General features: G+C 35.4%; 4 protein-coding genes across 6 annotated transcripts; 3 read left to right on the top strand and 1 right to left on the bottom strand.

The window, feature by feature from the left end:
- Positions 1-98: 98 nt before the first annotated feature.
- LOC147297056 (ABC transporter B family member 9-like) lies at positions 99-6550 on the bottom strand. Its single transcript, XM_086245001.1, has 13 exons — positions 6409-6550; positions 5671-5912; positions 5332-5386; positions 4915-5090; positions 4583-4804; positions 4257-4495; positions 3656-4181; positions 3073-3346; positions 2350-2995; positions 2045-2273; positions 1695-1961; positions 1349-1612; positions 99-1262 (listed from the first exon to the last, which is right to left on the bottom strand). Exons 2-13 carry the CDS (start codon positions 5896-5898, stop codon positions 615-617), a joined length of 3774 nt encoding a protein of 1257 aa, XP_086101127.1. The 5' UTR covers positions 5899-5912; positions 6409-6550; the 3' UTR covers positions 99-614.
- A 2599-nt stretch (positions 6551-9149) lies between these two features.
- LOC147297053 (uncharacterized) lies at positions 9150-21835 on the top strand. Of its 3 annotated transcripts, none has more exons than XM_086245025.1 (13): positions 9150-9289; positions 9369-10409; positions 10796-10870; positions 16033-16188; positions 16945-17218; positions 17352-17451; positions 17535-17659; positions 17749-17830; positions 17918-18050; positions 19115-19278; positions 19989-20489; positions 20610-20738; positions 21442-21835. In XM_086245025.1, the coding sequence occupies exons 4-13, from the start codon at positions 16045-16047 to the stop codon at positions 21590-21592; spliced, it is 1803 nt and encodes a 600-aa protein (XP_086101151.1). In that variant the 5' UTR covers positions 9150-9289; positions 9369-10409; positions 10796-10870; positions 16033-16044; the 3' UTR covers positions 21593-21835. The 3 variants fall into 3 exon arrangements, with proteins under 3 accessions (XP_086101151.1, XP_086101135.1, XP_086101144.1); XM_086245009.1 differs by having other exon boundaries at positions 20607-20738; XM_086245018.1 differs by lacking the exon at positions 10796-10870 and having other exon boundaries at positions 20607-20738.
- On the top strand, positions 11078-12963 carry LOC147297055 (uncharacterized). Its single transcript, XM_086229954.1, has 2 exons — positions 11078-11450; positions 11561-12963. The coding sequence occupies exons 1-2, from the start codon at positions 11078-11080 to the stop codon at positions 12961-12963; spliced, it is 1776 nt and encodes a 591-aa protein (XP_086086080.1).
- Positions 13009-15534, top strand: LOC147297054 (uncharacterized). Its single transcript, XM_086229953.1, has 2 exons — positions 13009-15411; positions 15525-15534. The coding sequence occupies exons 1-2, from the start codon at positions 13217-13219 to the stop codon at positions 15532-15534; spliced, it is 2205 nt and encodes a 734-aa protein (XP_086086079.1). The 5' UTR covers positions 13009-13216.
- Positions 21836-21937: the final 102 nt, after the last annotated feature.

Genomic DNA, 21937 nt, shown 5'->3' with positions numbered 1-21937 from the left:
TAGAGTTCCTATTTAGTTCGCACTTACGGCTCAAAATAAAAGAAAAACTCTCCAATATTTTACTATTAGAAAGTGAGGGTTCTTTGATAATTTCACCAGAATGTGTTAAAAATAAAGTATATATAAATAAAAAATTGACACTTCTAGAGTCTTGCCGGCGGGGATGCTCAAACACAAGTCTCGGAATATGTAAAGCTGACATGCTCAAAAGCTCAATATCTCCGGTTATAGTTGATAGTGTCATACCCGGTTATAGTAGATTTCACCAAAATATGTGTTACCATAAATCATAAATGTATAAATAGCATGAGTAGTTCTAAATACACTCACTTCCTTTCTGACAGTTTAACGTTGGTTCACCACTTCACCATATGCCCAAGTGCAACCAAACGCCATGGAAGCATACACTAGAGCATCTTGCAGTTTTTATTCACATCCATTGCATGTGCCATTTTTGTGCAACATATATTCAATTACTGTTGTTGGTGGATACAAATCTTGAACCAATTTACTAGAATAAGTATATATATAATCCACTGTCTGCAGTTTAAGAAACTGAACTAATGCACAGCACTCCAAACGACACTAACGAGTCACTCTTCTCTTCTTCCTCCTCATACTGAAGAAGTCATGTGAAGTGCCACCAAAGATGCATAAGCACCATCATTGATCTTCATTAGAAAATCATGGCTTCCCTTCTCTGCAATCACACCATTCTTCACCACTGCAATTATGTCAGCCCCTTTGATCGTGGTAAGGCGGTGAGCAACAACAATAGTTGTTCTGCCTGCCATGACTCTGTCTAAGGCATCTTGCACCACACGCTCAGACTCTGCATCCAGTGCACTTGTAGCTTCATCAAGTAAAAGAATTTTCGGGTTCTTCAGTATAGCCCTTGCAATGGCAATCCGTTGCTTCTGCCCTCCTGATAATTGTACCCCTCGTTCCCCTACAGAGGTGTCATAGCCTTGAGGCAATGAAGATATGAAGCTGTGCGCGTTTGCTGCGTTGGTGGCAGCAATGATCTCTTCTTCAGTAACATCTCCTTGCTTGCCATAAGCAATGTTGGTACGAATGGATTCGTTAAAGAGAATTGGTTCTTGACCCACCAACCCCATCTGTTGCCTGAGCCAGCCTAGTCTCAACTTTTTGATTTCCACTCCATCTAATAGTATATGACCCGAGTCTGGATTGTAAAATCTCTCTATGAGGCTGATCACTGTTGACTTTCCACTACCACTCTCTCCAACCAAAGCAACTGTCTGCAGATAGAATTTTAAGCTAAGCAAATAGATCCAAGTGTTTTATAAAATTGACATGCCCGGAGTAGAGTGGAGGTGATATTTACCTTACCAGCAGGGATGCCCAAACACAAGTCTCGGAAGATTTGGACATCCGGGCGTGAGGGATATGTAAAGCTGACATGTTCAAGCTCAATATCACCAGTTATAGTTGATAGTGTCATGCCCTCATTGTTGCTTGAATCAATTTTAGGCTTGCTGTCAAGCATTTCAAATATTGAAGCTGCAGAATCCTTGGCTTTATTGGAGTCAGGAGCCATGGCACTAGTTTCGGAAACACTCATTGCTGAAATGGTTAGGGCAAAGAAGACCTGCAAGTAAGCATTTGTGAGAATTAGAACAAAAGCATTCATTCATGAAGGTGAGGAAAGAAACAAACAGCTAAAATCTAACCTTAAATACTTCTTCAAATGTTGCTTTTCCATGGTTCACAAGAATAGCTCCAATGTAGAACATAAATGCCATTGTGCAGTACACTGTGAAGAACGAAAAACCAAAACCTGCACCGCTTACTAGTCCTAACCTCAGTCCTTGTGTCACAGGTGCCTCACACTTCTTCTGGTAAGTCTCCATCACCCTGTTTTCAGCACAAAATGATGCAACAGTTCTGATGCTGCCGATTGCATCGTTTGCTACTTGACTGGCTTCTTCATACATAACCTGCATAGTTTCAAAAACGTTATCAAAATATTCAAACACTTTCATTCATAAAATGAAAAGTGCCGGAGGTGACAGATATTGACCTTGGCATCAGCACTGAACCCTTCAAGAAATTTTGTCTGGAGGTAGTTTTGCATAATCACCAATGGTGACACAGCTAGAATAACAAATGCCAGTATCCAGTTAGCTGTGAATGCTATTATTAGCCCTGCAATGACTGTTGCTATATTTTGGGCAATCAGGGCCAAGGAATCACCAACAAGACTCCTCACTATTGAAGCATCAGAAGATAACCTTGCACCAACTGCACCACTGCAAAGTGACAAAGGTTCAAGTTAAATAGTTTCAGAATTTAGAGCATCTCAAAATTACTGTTTCTTTAACACACCTTGAGTTCGCAGGATCATCAAACCAATTGATTTCTTGGTGCACAACCTTCTCAAATGTTAAGGAACGAATTCGCTGCACCAATTTTCCACCTGCCACTCCAAAAAGGAAATTCTGCACTGGAGCTACCACCAGAACAATGCAACCCAAGCCCACAAATACAAGTGCCCAAAACTTGGAATCCTTTCGTTGTTTACTTAGAGGTTCATAAAACATTTGAATGGATATTGCAAGCAATAGGGCTAGTGCAGGTTGAACTATGCCATGTATGGCTGCAGCAACACATCCAAGCAGCAAAGCTGGAAACTCAGGCTTGTTCAGGTAGGCCAATCTTTTGATGGAAACTTTTTTACACCTTTCGGCATCTATCTCATTTCTTCCAAAATTTACCTTTCCTCCATCGTCAGTCTTATGAATACAAGCAGGCTCAGGAACATCGGCCTTACCTGATGATCCTCTGCTTATGGATGTCTGTGTTGATAATATCTGGCTCCCTGAACTGACCATGCCCTCAGCTATATCAGTACTGCAATCTAGTTTATCTGTGTCAGAGGCTCCACCATCTTCTGCTTCCCTAGCTCCTTCTTGCAGGCGAACTAGTTGGGAGTAAGCTCCTTCTGGATCTTTGATCAACTCCGCATGAGTTCCTATAAGTCAATTTTTTATGTGTAAGTTACAGCGAACAAAATGAACTTTGAAAATGATGTTGATGGTTGAGTCCTACCTTTCTCTACAATTTTTCCTTGATGCACCACAGCTATAATGTCCGCACTCCTAATAGTTGTCAAACGATGTGCAACAACTACTGTTGTCCGATTTGACATGATTTTTACTAGTGCATCTTGAACAACACGTTCTGATTCAGCATCAAGGGCGCTAGTTGCTTCATCAAGAAGAAGAATTCTTGGGTTCTTCAGAATGGCTCTTGCAATTGCAATACGTTGCTTTTGTCCACCAGATAACTGTGTTCCATGCTCACCTACCATTGTGTCTAGTCCCTGCAAAAGAGGATGTTAAGGCATACCAATTGGACTGCTAGACTTAAACAATTAAAAGGGGCGATGCATAAAGAATTGGTTTTACCTTGGGCAGCTTATCAGTGAATTTTGCAGTATTACAAAAGTTCAATTGCTGTTCTTCTCCCCTAAACCTTGTTATTATAGTTATGACTTATGAGCATAAAAGACTATCTTGTGTTTTTGCAGCATTAGCAAGCTCAATTGCTGGCTCAATTGCTGTTCTATCTCCCAAACCTTGTTATTACAGTTGATGAACATAAATGGTCAAACATAAAGATTGTGGTTTACCTGGGGCAGTTTGTCAATGAATTTTGCTGCATTAGCTACCTCGATTGCTGTTCTAATCTCCTCCTGAGTTGCATTCTCCTTTCCATATGCTATATTCTCCTTTATAGTAGTTGTAAAGAGAATTGGTTCCTGACTAACAAGCCCAATCTTTTCTCTTATCCATTTAAGCTGAAACTTCTTCAAATCTACACCATCTATAAGTACTTCACCAGAATCCGGATCATAAAATCTTTCTAGTAGGCTTATTACTGTTGACTTCCCACTTCCACTCTGCCCAACTAAAGCAGCAGTTGTGCCGCTTGGAACATGCAAGGAGAATCCGGAAAAGATCTGCACATCCAGCCTAGCAGGATATCTGAAGCACACATCTATGAGTTCTAGTTCACCTCTTATGTCTTCCAATACAATCCCACTAGTGTCATAGGGATCGATTTTTGGTTGTCGTTTGATTGTCTCGAACATTTTATATGCAGCAGCTTGCCCTGATGCAAATGCATTCAGAGATGGAGATGCCTGGCCCAATGACCTACAGTTTACAATCAAACGCATCAGGTATTTGGCAGGTAACAAAACATCATGTTGGTTTCTGTGGAATACTTACGATCCTCCAGTCATGATGGCAAACATTATGTTGATGACTTGTCCCCCATTGTATCCTTTTTTGATAATCAATTCGGATCCATACCATATGGCAAGTCCAAGAGTTCCATAGACAATTAGCATAAGTACACCGCGTCCAATCCCTGAGGCTAGTCCTATTTGAACCATTGCATTGTATGCAATTTTTAGCTTGCTGTTGTATTTCTCTATTGCTTGTTTCTCCCCAGTGAAAGATGCAACCTTTGCAAAAATTAGAACAGAGCACTTCCAAGTTAGTAAGTATATGAATTTGTATTAAGTTATTGAGATTTGATATCAGTGCCTTACTGTTCTGATGGCTCCAATTGTTTGTTCTACTACATTGCCAGCTTCTGCATAAGCAAGTTGTCCGCGGCTTGACATTTTTGACATCATGGTTGCCATGACTCCACCAGCAATGATTATGGCAGGAATACATGAAAGCAAAACAAGCGAGAGAAGCCACCCTCTCACAAATGCAATCACAAAGGCACCGAAGAAAGTTGAAATGAGTTGTATGAACTTCCCCACCTGTCACAGATTATCAAAAAAGGATGTCAATGCTGGTTTTCCAAATTTGGGATCAAATGTGCATTTAACATGAAATTTAGAGGAGGAAAGAGAGATAGAAAGTAGTTCACCTTTTCACCCATGGCATCTTGAATGAGAATGGTGTCTCCAGACATCCTCCCAATGACTTCTCCAGTAGTAGTTTCAGTGTCAAAGAAGGCAATGTCCTGTCTAAGTATTGTTTTCAAGTACAGAGTTCGTATTCGGGTGGCCTGTCTTTCTCCAGTCACCATCCAACAGGACACCTCTGTAATGGATGGCACACATTGATAATTAAGCATTTTTTGTGTAGATGTGTTGAAAACTTATTTGAAGTAAACGAGTAGAACCTAAGCACTAAACAAAATCTGTAGGCATTATAACATCAAAGCTGCAAGCTTAGAAAATATTGAACTCAAATTTTCCTTTTGCAGCTTTGGCTCACAAAATATCCACTCAAGAAAAACCAAAATAATATGCATTAGAGAAAAATGATAAATTGCACTTACGCAGAAATGAAGCAATGCCTGTACCAATGGCCAAGTATACAAAGTCCAATGACACCTGAAAATCGCAAATTTACAATCTCTGTTAAGGTTTGGATCAGTTCATCCCTCTAATAAACAAACTAAAACAGTATACCACACTTGCTTTGTTTGACATGGTTATTCATCATTGCCACACAGAAAAAGAAAATCACACTTCATAGTAAAATAAGTAACTTTGGGAATTAATCCCACAAGTTCCAACAATCTTCTCAAAAAACCGAAATGGTAGGCTAATAAAAACCAACAAAATAAACAAATAAATAAATACTAGAGTATAGCTGTAAATGGAATTAAGTGTACCTTAGAAACCTGCTTAAGCACTTGGGATTTATCAGACGAACCGAAAGAGTTAACAAGGTCGCCGAAGATGACTGACATGAGAGGCTGCGCCACCCCATTCACTATGGCGCCTATAGTCCCTACAACCATTAACACCAAGTCCAGGCGATCTGCGAACGAGAAAAGCTTATAGAATGGGACCCTTTGGTCCTCTGCTTTCACATCCCCTTCTTGTTCAGCTTGGCTCATCCTCAGGGACGAATCTAGGATTCCAAAATGGAATGGACTAACCTTAGTTTATAAAAAATTCGACGAATAAATTTTATTAATAAAAAAATATATCTAGTAGGGGGACATAATGAGCCTTATTTCTTAAAATGCATATCTATACATAGATAAAACTCACATAAAAATAAAAGATAACAAAAAAATAATTAAACATGCAATGCAAATACAAAAGAACAATTAAACATGCATCAATATTATAGATTTATAGAGACAATAAATTTACCCTAGCAAGACACTACACCTCAACAGCTAGGACAAGTGAGGCACTCCACCAGATGGCCAATAAAGCAAATTCTATATACAATAATCAAAATAATCATATCCTAATTAATTTACTAATATATTAATTAAAATCAAGTACTAATTTAATCATCAAATCTCTAATTTTCATCATATAAAATAATAAAATTCTTAATTTTAAAATTGGCGAATTAAAAAAAAAAGAACAAAAAAGAGAGGGCCAAATACTACCTAGGAGCTTGAAGTTGAGTTGTAGATTTTTCACCAAAAACTTGCATAATTCATATTTGGATTGGAAGATGTGATCCTAGACAGTGGAGAGACGATGTGTTGAAGACTGAAGTGGACAGAGGAGAGAGAAAGCTGAAGAGTGAAGAGGACTAATGTTTGTTTTGGATTGCTAGTGATTAGTGAAGAATTTGGGTAGTTGGGTATAAGTGGGCTGGGGTCAATATTTGGAGCGGGTTTAAGTGTGAAATTAACCTTAGTAAACTAGTAAAAACAAAATTCCACATGAGCTATAGCCCAGGTAGCCCACAACGTGGACTCGTCACTGCTCATCGTCATAGCGCCGAAGACGATGAGACCTCTGCTTCTCCTCTGTCAACTTTCACTCAGTTTTTACTCTGTTTTCTCTTGGTTCTAAAACCAAAAGCTGAGTGAATGTGTTTGTGATAGAATAAAGCACAAACTAGAAGAGAAGAAGACTTTGTGGTATGTGTGTGCAGCGCCTAAGAAGCTCAAGAAGCTGAAGAAAGTATAGTACTGTTGTTTTTGGTCTGCATTTGTTTTTTGTTTCTGTCGCAATTCTGTTAAACACAGGCCTTTCTTGACAGTTGAGTTGGTGCTGCTTGTTATTAAAAAGCAAAGAAATAGTAAAAAAAGGTTTGCTAATTATAGACAGTGGTCACTCATGACTCATGAGAAATCCGGGTGATCACTAAATTATATAGGAAAATGTAAGTACCAATTTGAGAAATTTGAAAAACGAATCCAAATTTAAGTAAATTAAAGACTTTTCTTTTTATAATTTTTAAAAAATTTGATCATTTGAGTATTGTTTGAACTTCTCTTGAGAAGTGCTTGAACATCCCTTGAGCACTACTCGGTAAGGTTCTAGCACTATTCAAGGAGGTTAAAACACTTCTCGAGAAAGCTCGAGTACTACTCGAGAGTTAAAGTTAAAAAAAAAATAGTTTAAAATCTTTAATAGAAAATTTGAAACCAAAATAAGTTAATTTTTCCAAATTTCTCTACCAACTTTGACTTTAGGACATAGATAAAAATAGTTGTGTGTTAAGTATTTTTCAAATTGAAATCTTCAAATTTGTGATTACATGGACTACATTATTGTATTAAGTTATTAAGCCATTAATTAGCTCCTTAATTCAAAATCCATGCAAATTACATAGATACTTAGAAAGTGGTTATTCCATTGCTTTTTTTTTAGCAGAAAAAGGAAAAAGAAAAAAAGAAGATCAGAGTAATGGATGGGCGGCTGGTCAGTGAGGCATGGAATGGAATTATGGAACCATTGCTTCTAGCCTACTAGGGTTCACGCCCTACTGACAGGGAGCGTGTTATGTTTGTTGGGCATAGAAAATGCTACGGTCAGTTAAAGATCTGAGATCTTCACTTGGTTACATATCGATCTCATCTTTTTTTTTTTGGGTGAGCGTGAGGGCCAAAGACCCAAGACACAGACAGCTCATATCGATCTCATCTTGGTTGGTCTTATAATTTTTTAAAAAAATCGTTACCTAATTTCAATAGGGAGTTATGTAAACAAGTTACTTACTAAAGAAACGCAAACGATTATTGCATGGTATGTTACTATTTTGTTGGCTGTATATGCAAGTCTATCAATATAAAACTCATGGGTATGACAATTGTGTTCATTATCAACTGTGCAAATCAAATCAATTATATTATACATAGATGGTAATGAAAGACAAAACATGAATGTTGTTGCCAAGTGTAGATTGATAAAAAAAGAAATTATCTAATGGATCTTCAAATCTAATAAACAAATATACATTAATAGACATATTTGTCTCTTCATATATAAATATATAATAATGGTTAGACTTATTTGTCCTTTTATTCATCAATAATATTAATAGTATTATCCCCAACATCATTAAAGAGGGTAGCCAAACTTGTGGAATGGGTTGCACAGTCTGACAGGTTAGAGCCACAGACTGTTAGAGATAACGGCCGCAAGTGGTGGCGTACTGGGCCTCAGATCAAGAGAAGTTTTATGTATTCGGCCCACATGGAATGGAAGACTCTTCATTTGGGCTTTTGTCCTATCTTTTTGGGTTTTGCCTTGAAGTTTCACACTTTTTTTTTTTCCACATGGAAGATTGATTTGATTATGCCACACTAAAATAAAAACAAAAAGAAGCAAAAAAAAGACCTTTAAAGTCTGCAGAATCTACCTTTTATCTCACCAAGATTTAAATTGGTATTTCTGGCTGCTTCTCTATACATCCCTAATGAGATTTTGTAGCTAGTAAGACTCATGCAACATAAAACAGTATTATACTAAAAATTCTATATATACTAAAACAGGGTTCGGTCGCCACTGTTCACACTGTTCATAGCCTGTTCATCGTGAAAATTCCGTTTTGCCCTTCTAACAGCCTTAATTTACACGTGCTTCGCCTTTTGAGTTTTCCCCTTTTCTTCGGCCCTTTTTTGTAATTTCGTCCCTGTCTGTTTCTAGCCCATGTTGTTTCGAAATTTTTACATTGTCTGCCATTGCTTTATTTCTCTGCGGTTTCTTCTCACACGCTTTTTTTTTTTTGATCTGTTTGCCATTTTGATAATACCACAAATGCGTCTGTGCTTTATGGTCATTCGTGTTCTCTTGCTTTATCTGGGTTCATGGTTAATGTTTCAACCAGATGAACCATCTGCTGTGGGGGCTTTGATCCCACCTTCATGTATTCCTCCGGTTGTGATTCGAACTGGGTCGCACCTTCATTTATTTGTGTGGTTGTGATTCCGAGTGGATCAACAATCTGCCTTGGTTTATTTTGTCGTTTGATGTGTTGGGCTGGTTCAGTATTTCAAACAGATGATGCGATTAATTCATCGCATCGAAGAGGTCAGCCACAAATTTTTTAGGGTTTTTTTTTTTTTCTTTTATCTTTTGTCAAATCTCACTGACAACTTCACTGTTTCAGCTTCATCTGGCTTTTCGATTGCCGTTCGTTTGTGTTTCGGGTGGTGTGATTCAGATCCGTCCTTTCGTTTCTACCTGCTCCTTATCAGATAAGTTCCATCTCTCTCTTATCTCATTTTTTCATATCATTCTGCTTCTGTTTGCTTGGCTTCTCTTCGCTGCGTCTCTGTTTGCATTTTGTGTATCATTGCTCTGGGTGTGTGCTTGCATTTATTGTTATATCTTTAAATATCCATTTTTGTTTATTTTCTATTAGTTTTTTTCTGTGAGTGTTTCATGTCTGCCTCCTGTTTTTTTCTTTCTATTACGCCGTACTCCTGGGTTCTGTTTAGAAATCTTTACCTTGAAAAAAATTTATACACTCCATGAAAATAATTAGTTTATGCAGTTATTTAATTGTTCTCTTAATATAGTTCTTGCATGATCAACTTTTTTCAGCCATAAAATTAATTAACTATCATTTTTATTGGCTATATAGCTGCCTACACAGGTATCAACTTTCATTAGTATGCATTAGATTATGTTACTGCCTTTTTGTTTTTCGACCTTCCCTTTTTTCTCCTCTCTTTCTCTGTCTGAATTTAACTGGTTCCATTGCTTTGGTTTATATTGGCGCACATCAGAGTCTTTGACTCTTATCAAATATTGCTTTCTACATATCTTCTTAATTTTCTCTCATGCTATACATATTCCCATCAACCATTCTTATTTATCTTCCTTAACATTTTTTCTTATTCTAAATCTATTTTTTTTTTTCATTTGATAGAATAAAAATATTAAGATTTATGCCGCCACTTCAATTCTTTTTGTTTTTTTTCATGTTTGGCTTTCAAATAAATCAATTTCAATTGCCTCCGTTATACTTTTATGTCTGTACTTTTTTAATCTTTTATTTCTCTTATATCTAAATTTTCCTTTATTTTTATGTCATTGCTTGATTTTTAACATTCATGTGTATATTTTCTAGGTACTGCTCTCTTAGTTGTTTGAGCTTCATCTTGAGGCTGCGTTGTTGTGGCATTTGTTCTTGCTGCGCAAAAAGGTTAGCTTCTGCTACCTGTTTTTTAAATATCTTCGATATGCATTTGTTACTTATCATCTTAGACATATTCTGCTCATAAATAAATATGATTTTCCATTGATTGGTTGTTATATATATCTTCTTTTCAATTTGTAATCTATTTATATGTCTGTTTTGTTTTCCTCCACCTATTTATTGATTGCTTCAGGCTTTTTCCTTTCAATCTCATCGATAAAAAATCTCTTTTTGTTTTTTTAAATGTTTGGCTTTCAAATCAATCAGTTTTAATTGGCTCCCTTATACATTTATTTGTATACTTTTAAAATCTTTTATTTGTCCTATATCTAAGTTTTCCTTTATTTTTATGTGATTGCTTCACTTCGAACATTCATATGTATGTTTTGTAGGTACTGTTGTATTAGTTGTTTGAGCTTGATCTTCACGCTGCGTTCTTAAGGCATTTGTTGTTGCTGCGCAAAAAGGTCACTTTCTGCTGCCTGTTTTTTAAATGTGTTTCATATGCATCTGTTATTTATCATCTTAGAATTCTTCTGCTCATAGATAAGTATGAATTTCTTTTCATTGGTTGTTATATATATCTTCTATTAAATTTGCAATTTATTTATATGTCTGTCTTTCTTTTCTTCCAGCTATTTATTGATTGCTTCAGGTTTCTTTCTTCGAATGTGATGAATAAAAAGTCTAGGGTTCGTGCTAGATTTCTCATGTTAGATAAAGATGACTGTCCTCATATTTCAACTGGTGTGCAAGTTGCCCCTGAAAATGTCTGTCATGTTCTTTCTACCGCTGCCTCTGAATCAAATCCTCCAACTCATAGGAAAAAACACAAGTCTATTAGGAATACAACTTTAACGCATACTAATCCAATTCAGCCAACTACAGAACAGGTCCCTTTGGAACAATTGGACTCTGATTCTGATGTTCTATCCTCTGATGTAAATGTTTTACATTCTGAACTTCCACCCCTCAACTCCACATTGAATGAAAACACTGCAAATCACACCTATAGGAGCCAATCATTTTATCAGAAGAAAAGACAAAGTATGTTAAATATTTTATTAAAATTTATTTCAGCATTTCTAAATTATTCTCCTATCAATAATAATATGCATTGATACTCTTTCTTTCTTTTACACTTCTTCTTTCCATAGGAATGATTCACAAATATGTAGATTTTGGAGATAAGGATTATAAGTGCATTTACTGTGGTGCACTTTTTTGGCTGAATGAATCCATTGCTAAAAAATCTATAGACAAACAGCCTTTGTTCACTCTCTGTTGTTTGCAAGGAAAAGTTAAACTTCCAATTACCAAACCAACTCCCAACTTTTTAGACAATTTACTTGATCCGAGCAAAGGCCAAAAAAGCTCAATATTTAGAGACAATATTAGGGCATACAATTCTATGTTTGCATTCACTTCAATGGGAGCCAAAATTGATCATTCGATTAACAATAGGCCGGGTCCTTACATTTTTAAGATTAGTGGGCAGGTTCATCATTTAATGGGATCATTGTTACCACCGGAAGGTGAGTCTCCAAAATTTGCCCAGCTCTATATCTATGATACCTATAATGAAGTTATGAATCGCCTTAATGCAGTTAATTGTAAACAAAATAATACAAATCTTGATCCAAAAGTTGTTGAAGGCCTTATTAAAATGTTTGACCAATCAAATGACTTGGTAAAATTCTTTAGAACAGTCAGGGATAAGTTAGAAAGCACTTCTATTAATGATATGAAAGTCAGAATAATGGGAAAACAATTAGATCATGGCAAACAATATGAAAGCCCAACATCTGATGAAATTGCTGGTCTCATAGTGGGAGATATTGGTCTGTTTGACTCAAATAGAGATATTGTCATAGAAAATCAAAGTGGAGAGTTGAAACGAATAACAAAATTAAACCCAAAATTCATGTCTTTACAATATCCTATTCTATTTCCTCATGGTGAAGATGGTTATAGCCCTGATATTAAATGGAATCATGATTTTAAAGGTCATCAGCCAAAAACAGGAAGGGTGCCTATGAGAGCCTTTATAGCCTATCAAATTCAGGAGAGACAATTTGAATTTAGTACACTGTTGAAAGGTGGTAGATTATTTCAACAATTTTTAGTGGATGCCTATGCAACTCTTGAAGAGGATAGATTAGATTTCATTAGAAAAAATCAAAAAAATCTCAGAAGTGAAGTTTATAAAGGCATTTATGATGCAGTTTCAATGGGTCATACAAATGCCACTGATCTAGGACAGCGGATTATATTGCCAACCTCACACATTGGAAGTGCTAGATATATGATTAATAATTACCAAGATGCTATGGCAATTTGTAGGCATTATGGAAATCCAGATCTTTTTATTACCTTTACTTCCAATGTCAAATGGCCTGAAATTATTAGAGAACTTCTTAGAAAACCTGGCTGCAAACCAGAGGATAGGCCTGATATCATTGCTAGAATATTCAAAATCAAACTAAATGACTTGGTTAGTTACATCAAATCAGGACAACCTTTCGGACCACTTGCAGCAGGTGAATTTCATCAAAGATAATTTATTCTTTGTTGATTTTCTACCTTTTTAAATACAAATTTAATTAATCGTGTCCTTTTTTTCATGTCTGTTGCATCAAACAGAAGTTCATACGATTGAATTTCAAAAAAGAGGCTTGCCTCATTGTCACCTCCTCATTTGGTTAGAACACGATTTCAAGTCATTGTCTGCAGCAGATATTGACTCGATAATCTCAGCTGAATTGCCAGACAAAGCTGTGGATCCAACACTTTATCATATTGTAGATCAGTTCATGATCCATGGTCCATGTGGTCATTTAAATCCTAATTCTCCTTGCATGCGAGCAGGAAAGTGCTCTAAATTTTTCCCAAAGCAATACAAAAGTGAAACTGTTTTTGAAACCAGTGGTTTTCCTACGTATAGGCGTCGCGATAATCCTAATAGATTTGTGCTCAAAAATGGAATTAAACTTGATAACAGCTTTATAGTGCCTTACAATTCAGAGTTACTGCTAAGATATAATGCTCATATAAATGTTGAACTGTGTTGTCAATCAATGCTCATAAAATATTTATTCAAATACATCAACAAAGGTTCGGATAGAGCTAGGGTAATAATTGAAAACAAGCCACATGATGAAATATTATCCTATCTTAATTGTAGATATATATCACCATATGAAGCTGCATGGAGATTATTTCAATTTCCCATTCATTCTAGACAACCTGCTGTTGAACGATTGCCTATACATCTGCCTTTAAACCAAAGTGTTATCTTCGCTGAAGATCAATCACTTGATTCAATTCTTAACCGAGCCACAATTCAAGATACGATGTTAACCAGTTGGTTTCAAGCAAATAAAAACTATCCTCAAGCACGAAACTTATCTTATTCAGAATTTCCTTCTAAATTTGTATGGAATTCTCGCGATAAGATTTGGACACCTAGAAAACAAGGGAAATCTATAGGGAGAATAGCCTATGTACACCCTGCAGCTGGAGAATTATATTACTTGAGAATGCTTTTAAATTCCCATAAAGGTGCCTTTGATTTTGATGATATAAAAACTCTTAATGGCATTAAACACCCATCATATCAGTCTGCATGTAGGTCTTTAGGTCTGTTAGGGGATGATAAGGAATGGATTGAGGCCTTAGAAAATGTTGTTGACGCAGCATCATGCTCTGAATTAAGACAATTATTTGTTACAATCATTTTGTTTTGTGATGTAGCAGATCCTGCATTCATTTTCAATGCTCATTGGCAAAATATGTGTGATGACATGTTATATAATCTTAGAAAAACATTTTGTATGCCTAATCTCATTGTGCCACAATCTGAATTACAAAATTCACTTCTGTATGAGCTTGAGCTATTGTTTAATGCATCATCTAGCAGCTTAAAAGATCATAATCTTCCAATTCCTGATGAGCACAGCATGTTACAAATTAGGAACAAATTGTTAAGGGAAGAATTAAATTATGATCTTCATCACTTAGCCAATCAGCATTCTGTTTTAATCACTCAACTCAACAAAGAACAAAGACACGTGTATGATTCTGTTATCACTGCCATAAATGAAAAAAAATCTGGTTTGTTTTTTGTTTATGGCCATGGGGGAACTGGAAAGACTTTTTTGTGGCACACAATCATTAATAAAATTAGATCTCAGGGTCAAATTGTTCTAGCTGTTGCTTCATCAGGTATTGCATCATTGCTCTTACCTGGAGGCAGAACAGCTCATTCTAGGTTTCAAATTCCCCTCAATCTGACTGATTCTTCCACATGTCAAATAAAAAAACACACTCATCTCGCTAAATTGATTGAAAAAGCTGCCTTAGTTGTTTGGGATGAAGCACCAATGAATCATAAAGACTGCTTTGAAGCACTGGATAAATCATTATGCGATATTTTATCGGATTTAGATAGTTCAGGTCAACCTCTCCCATTTGGTGGGAAACCTTTTTTACTGGGGGGTGATTTTAGGCAAATACTGCCAGTTATTCCAGGTGGAACAAGGGAAGAAATAATACATGCCACTCTTAACAGTTCATACTTATGGCCCTCTTTCAAAATTTTTTGTTTGAAAGAGAATATGAGGCTGTTAAGAGAGGGGTTAAACATTCAGGAAAGAACAAAACTTGCAGACTTTGCTGCTTGGATACTCAAAATTGGTGATGGTGAAATCTGTGATATAAATGATCAAACAGATGAAGAGGTCTCTTGGGTAGAAATTCCTGAAGATTTATTGATTGACTCTTACACAAATCCAGTTGAATCAATTTTTTTAGCAGCATACCCAGATTTTCTTACCAACTTTGACAATTATGCTTACTTAAGAGAAAGAGCCATAGTTACACCTAAGAATTCTACTGTCACTGAGATAAATAACTATGCCATCAATTTATTACCTGCAGAAGCCAGAACTTATTTAAGTTCTGATTGTCTATGCTCCTCATCTGGAAATTTAGAAAATCTTACCATGATGTATCCCACAGAATTCCTTAATCAGCTTGAATTCAATGGCTTACCTCCACATACTCTAACTTTAAAAATAGGCATGCCCATCATGTTATTAAGAAACTTAAATCAATCTTCAGGGCTATGTAATGGAACTAGGTTAGTCATAACCCAAATGACTAATAGGGTTATTGAAGCAAAGGTACTAACTGGTAGCAACATAGGCCATAAATTCTTTATACCTAGAATCATCCTCACAGCAACAGAAAAAAAATGGCCTTTCACTTTTAAAAGGCGTCAATTCCCAATTAGACCAAGCTATGCAATGACCATAAATAAGAGCCAAGGACAATCCCTTAAAACAGTTGGTTTATATCTTCCCCAGCCTGTCTTCACCCATGGACAACTATATGTTGCATTGTCTAGGGTTACATCAAGGGAAGGCCTTAAAATAATTATAGACAACAATGGAGAGATGCCAAATAAATACACTAAAAACATTGTCTATAAAGATGTTCTCCAAAATTTAGTTTCAGGTTTCAACTTCTCTCCGTGCATATCTAAACATCTCTATATAATTTATACCTATACTTATTTAGCAGAATATATTTCTTCCTTTACTTGCACAAAATGTCTTTGTTTTTTCAGCCCACTGATGCAATGGATACAAGTCCAATAAGGAGCTTGCAACCTCATCAAGACAAACTCAGAATTAGAGTTCGGATCTGCAGGACCTGGAGGCCAAAAGTCTTTGGATCTGATCACCAATTTGCTGGTTTAGAATGCATATTGGTTGATGCAATGGTAAATAAACTCTCCCCATTACTTATTCTACTAATGTACTTGTTCCTTTAAACAAATCTATTTTTAAAAAACAGATTATTTTTGCCTAAATGTACATCAGACATACTTTCCCAACCCCATTTTTCAATGTAAAAACATCTTGCAAAACTGTTTTCATCCTAAATAATGTAACTTAAATAGCTAACAATATTTTTTTCCAAACTATTACATATGAAAAATCAAATGTTCAAAAACAATACTCCTCACAACCACTTTATACTACTAACATTATCTAAATATCTCAACAAAATTAAGCTAATACTGCCTACCACCATCTTTTTTAATCAAAATTACAACATATAATTAAAGCATCATTTCAACCTTTTAAATAACAAAACTCATATATAATTACTTCAGATCTTCACACCCACAATTATCTGCTGAAAAAACCTTACACAATCCCTCTACAAATTGTCTCCACATGTGAAATATTGAACTACCTACATTTTGTCTTTAATACTAAATACTAGCTTTATTCAATTATCAAAATTAATATGCTCCACACATACCATGAGTAATGTAACTAAGTTTATATAGCACAGGTATAACTTACTATGCTGTCCACATAACTCATACAAACCAATCAATTCTATGCTCCATTTTCTCATATTTCAATATCATCAATCATTTGGTATTTGCACTTTTAAGATTTATGTATTTTCTTCATTGCTGCAATTCTACCATGATTAATTAACCTTATTTTTCTTCTGAAACAAGGGTGACGCAATTCAAGCAACAGTCAAAGAGATTGACTATGATTGTGTCGCTCCAAAGATACAATCAGGAGCTGCCTATGACATAAGCTGCTTTCACACAATCAAAAGCAGATCAGTCTACAAAGTTGTTCCTCATGCTGCTGCTATCATTTTCAACGAGAGAACCATCTTCAAGAGATTGACAGTTGTTCAACCAAAAATTCCAGCACACCGTTTTCATCTCATGGATTACAATCAACTATCCGCACGGATAAATACAACCACCATTCTAACAGGTGCTGATCAGAACACATTTAATCCCATTATTTTCATTCCCTTTTTTTATTCTCTTACACCACTCAAATTTTAATTGCACACTTCTCTTATACACTTTAAACAACTGACTATCATTTTTTCATGCATTGGAAGATGTGATGGGACACATAACTGCAATACAGCGTTTGGAACAAAAGATGATTGAGAAAACAAGGTTGGAGAGCAAATGTGAAGTGTATATAGAAAACATCAGGTACAACCATTAACCAAAACCTTACAAACTTGACGCTTTTATGATCACCATTCAAACATTTTCTCCTGCATTTATTGTTGCAGCCATCAAACAATTAGAATTACACTATGGAGCGATGCAGCAAAGAATTTTGATCATGCTGCTATAGAACAGTTGCCGCCACCAACTTTTATCGTTTTCACAAGCGTCAAAGTGAAAGAATATCAAGGTAACTGATACCTTTTCTCAACTTCCTATTATTTGCATCTCCAATATTCATTAAAAAAACTCTTTAATCTTTCTTTTAACCATGCACAGGAAAACCTGTTCTTAGCAGCACTAACTCAACCTTGTATTTCATCAATCCACCAATACCAGAACTTGAATCCTACAAGATTGCGTAAGATTTTTATAACTTTTTCAATATACGAGTTCTACTTTTTTAATATAACTCTCTAATTCAATCTTTTTTGCAACAACAATTCAGTTTCAAAGATAATGCAGTGGCTATCAAAGTACTTCCACCTTCAGCAATGGTACACCTTCCTTATCAACAATTAAAAGAGAGTCAAAAGGTGCATATAGCGGAATTGAATATACTTGATCCAGATTTGCACAAGGTAATGCACATTCACAACAAAATCTTATAACCATCTACAATTTTTTTCTTCTTTTGATTATCAGCCACAAACTCTCGATAGTTTCACATTTTTAACACGATTATTATACTATACTCTTTCATAATATCATAACTTACACACTTTTACTGGTTTGGCATCTTTACTGATGTTCACATGTCTGCTTGCCTTTCTGAAATATAAAGTCTCTAAATATTTACTCACTGCCTAACTACATTGCTTTACACTGGTTACCAGCGATGCATATCCATTCTAACCAACTAATTAATCACAGGCACTTGCACAATACAAACTTTCTCAAACTGACTGTCCTATACCTGTACCAAATACACCTTGCTAAACAATGCTTACACAGACCTATCTATACCAATTAACTACAAATATTAATATTAACTAACTGCCACCTGACAACTAAAGTCCTTATAAAATAACTATAACTTACACATTAGCAACATGGACATAAAATACTTATAATCATGTATTATATTCCCACAAAATGAAACATTGAATATAACATCCTTATAATTATGGAACATCAATTTTGACATCAAATGATTACAATTTATTTCTAAACCCTGTTTTCCACAATTAACTATAAAATGCTAACAAATATTCAAAAAATGTTTACACTTATTCAATTTGTTTTTAATGTTTTCACTAATACCAAAAACTTTCTACCCATTGTCCACAAACTCAACCATTTCTACACAACTAAAACCATTAACTTTCGCGCTTCATATAATATGTTAAACAAAAGTTTTATTCAAATTATTCTGCATTTAAACCATTTCTAATCCTGCATATCTGTTGCCTAACATAAACCACCAAAAATCAAAATCTCCTCTCAATTAAACCATTATCAAATTGTCTATTTTTTCTTATACACTTCATATAATTTACTTAAACAGCCTATTTTCCTAATTGCATCATCATTGTCATTTATGCACATCTTTATCAAAACAAATAGGTCAAGCCATACATTTTAAATCTTTCATTTCATGTAAAAATGTTCAATACCCTGATTATGTATTTGCAACAACTTATAGGACAAACTGATTATGTGCCGTGCAACCATTACACGGTTCAACACAAATGCTGGATGGTGGTACAGAGCATGTCCAACTTGCCACAAACAAGTCAAGCCTTCACCTCAGAGTGATGAACTCCTTTGTCCAAGACACGGCACCCTCAGCACACTTCCTATTCCTTGGTAACCAATTTTTTTTTCTTTCTTTTTACCTTTACCAAACAATTATAGACTGTATACTTCATACAATATAATCACTTTGTCTGATTATTAGCTGTACATCAAACGCATTCTTACAAAATACCATGCATACTCCACATTTACAAAACCTATATTTGCCATCTATAACACACATCCATAATCACTATTTTCATCAATAACAAATCCCTTAACACACACCTTACATAATTAAAGTATATATAATCACTTTTCTGCATGCACTTCATAATATTACCAAAATACAATGTTCATAACTTTCAGGCTTATAACATTTCCACAACTACAAACAATCAAATAAAAATTAAACGCATCTATATACCACAGAATAAAATATGTTTAACCTTCTTCTACTTTCTTAACTTGCATTCTTCAATTGAACAATGGCTGCTGCCATTGAAAATACAGGTTCAAGGTCAGCTTCATCAATAACAAATCCCTTAACACACACCTTACATAATTAAAGTATATATAATCACTTTTCTGCATGCACTTCATAATATTACCAAAATACAATGTTCATAACTTTCAGACCTAATAACATTTCCACAACCACAAACAATCAAATAAAAATTAAACACATCTATATACCACACAATAAAATATGTTTAACCTTCTTATACTTTCTTAACTTGCATTCTTCAATTGAACAATGGCTGCTGGCATTCAAAATACAGGTTCAAGGTCAGCTTCGCAATTGCAGATGCAACTAACACAACCAGTGTTATCATAATTGGAGACCCCGCTGAACAACTCTTTGGAATATCATGCTTCAGCTTGGTTGTTGAACAGGGCTTTAGTGACCAGAATCAATTCCCAGATCACATCCTTCGACTTAGAGGCCAAACTAAAAATTTCCAGATCAGGTTTGGCAGCATGAAAAATGATTTCAAAAGAAATGACCTTCTCATCCACGCTGTTTTTGATGATGAACCCCAAGTCCTTGAACAACCCTCTCTTCCCACAGATCAACAGATGGTTATACATGAAGCGGAAGAAATGAACCAAAAAAATCTTCTTTCCACCCCATCTCCTACTTTCAAAAAATTCCCCCCAAAAACACCTTCTGGTTCATCAAGGACTTCCACAAAATACCCCACTCTCCCATCACCCAAAAAAGCTGCAGTCAAAAGGGCTCTTTTCACTTCTCTAATGAATGTGAGGAAAAAATTCAAAAGGTACCCAATCTGTAAAACCTCTAACCCCTCATCCTAATACTATTCAACTTATAACACATTTCTCTGAATTCTAACATGCATTATTTTTTTCCCTGTTGTTCCAAAAACCATCTCCAGCAGAGAAGCAGCAATTAAAGAAATCACTGGCGCAGAGACAGCTACAAATCCAATACCCACAGAGGACATTTCAAGCCCAGATGACATTCCTCTCGTGGCCTTCAAAAAAAAAACAGCAAAATCCACAGCCAGGTATAACCCATGCTCAAATGATGACGTACAATACTCTTGATCACCACTGCATACTTACACAATTTTTGGTGCAATATTATTACATTCAAATAAACCCAACCAAAAGCTACACTTCATAGCCATAAATTGCTTGGTTTAGTTACTAATCTTCTTAATCATCAACCATTGTTTTTTGCTACTTATGATGCCATGCAGAAATTAGGTTATTTCTTTTCCAACCAATGGTAAATAGTTTTCCAATTCACTGCATGGAGAATACTTGAATTTGAAGGAAAATTTTTTTACAGGACATGGGCAAAAAAAAATGAACTTGGGCTATCTATATATAAAATCAAGTATATACTCTGCATCTTATATTCTCATAACCTTTTCATGGTTGAGACTTGAGAGAGAAAAGTAATGAAAATAAACTTTATCGAGTCCTTCACTGACATATCATGATGTATCAATTTGACCAAACATATATTCTTACCTGCATTATTCATTTTGTTTCATCTTATACATATTGCAGTCAACCATCAATTTTAACATTCATTCTTTCATCCTCATCATTTAATAATCATATATTATTTCTTTTACCTCAAAAACAAATCACACAACAAACAAAAAAGACAATTAATATCTGCTCTTCATTCCTTCTTTCTTAACTTTAACCTAACATCTTCCAATTTCTAACACTTTGTATACTCATCAAAAAATGCAGCACAGCAGAAAAAATCCCCTCAACAGAAGCTAACAGAGAAGACAAAAGCCCCACAGCAAAAGAAGGAAAAACACATGATGAGCATCTCCCCTTGCAACCAACCAACCCTCATCAGAAAGCAAGCGAGGACAAGTCACCAAGCACAATTTGAATCCATTCTCAATCACCATAAATGGCTTTTTTGAACAATCAACCACTGTACATCCCTTTATGTTTTGTTCAACATCACACACATTCCTCACATGTATTGTAATATTTTTTGAATCCTGTTTGCACTTTTAAGATATCATCAATATCTTAAAACAACAAACAGCCATGCCTGGGGATCAAAGGCACTTAAACACAGCCTATGAAAGGCACTTATATTTTGAATGATCTGACACGCAACAACTCATCATATATTTACAATGTTCATAACTCTTTTAACATCTCATCACAACCTTAACAAAGCAAACACATCTCTCTTTAAAACGTTTTATCAATTGTTGTTACCCGC

The sequence above is a fragment of the Dryas octopetala genome, chromosome 1 (genome assembly GCF_963921425.1).
Source record: "Dryas octopetala chromosome 1, drDryOcto1.1, whole genome shotgun sequence".
NCBI lineage: Eukaryota > Viridiplantae > Streptophyta > Magnoliopsida > Rosales > Rosaceae > Dryas > Dryas octopetala.
Note: the sequence above shows the minus strand (reverse complement) of the source record. Positions and strands in the feature narration are given on the sequence as shown.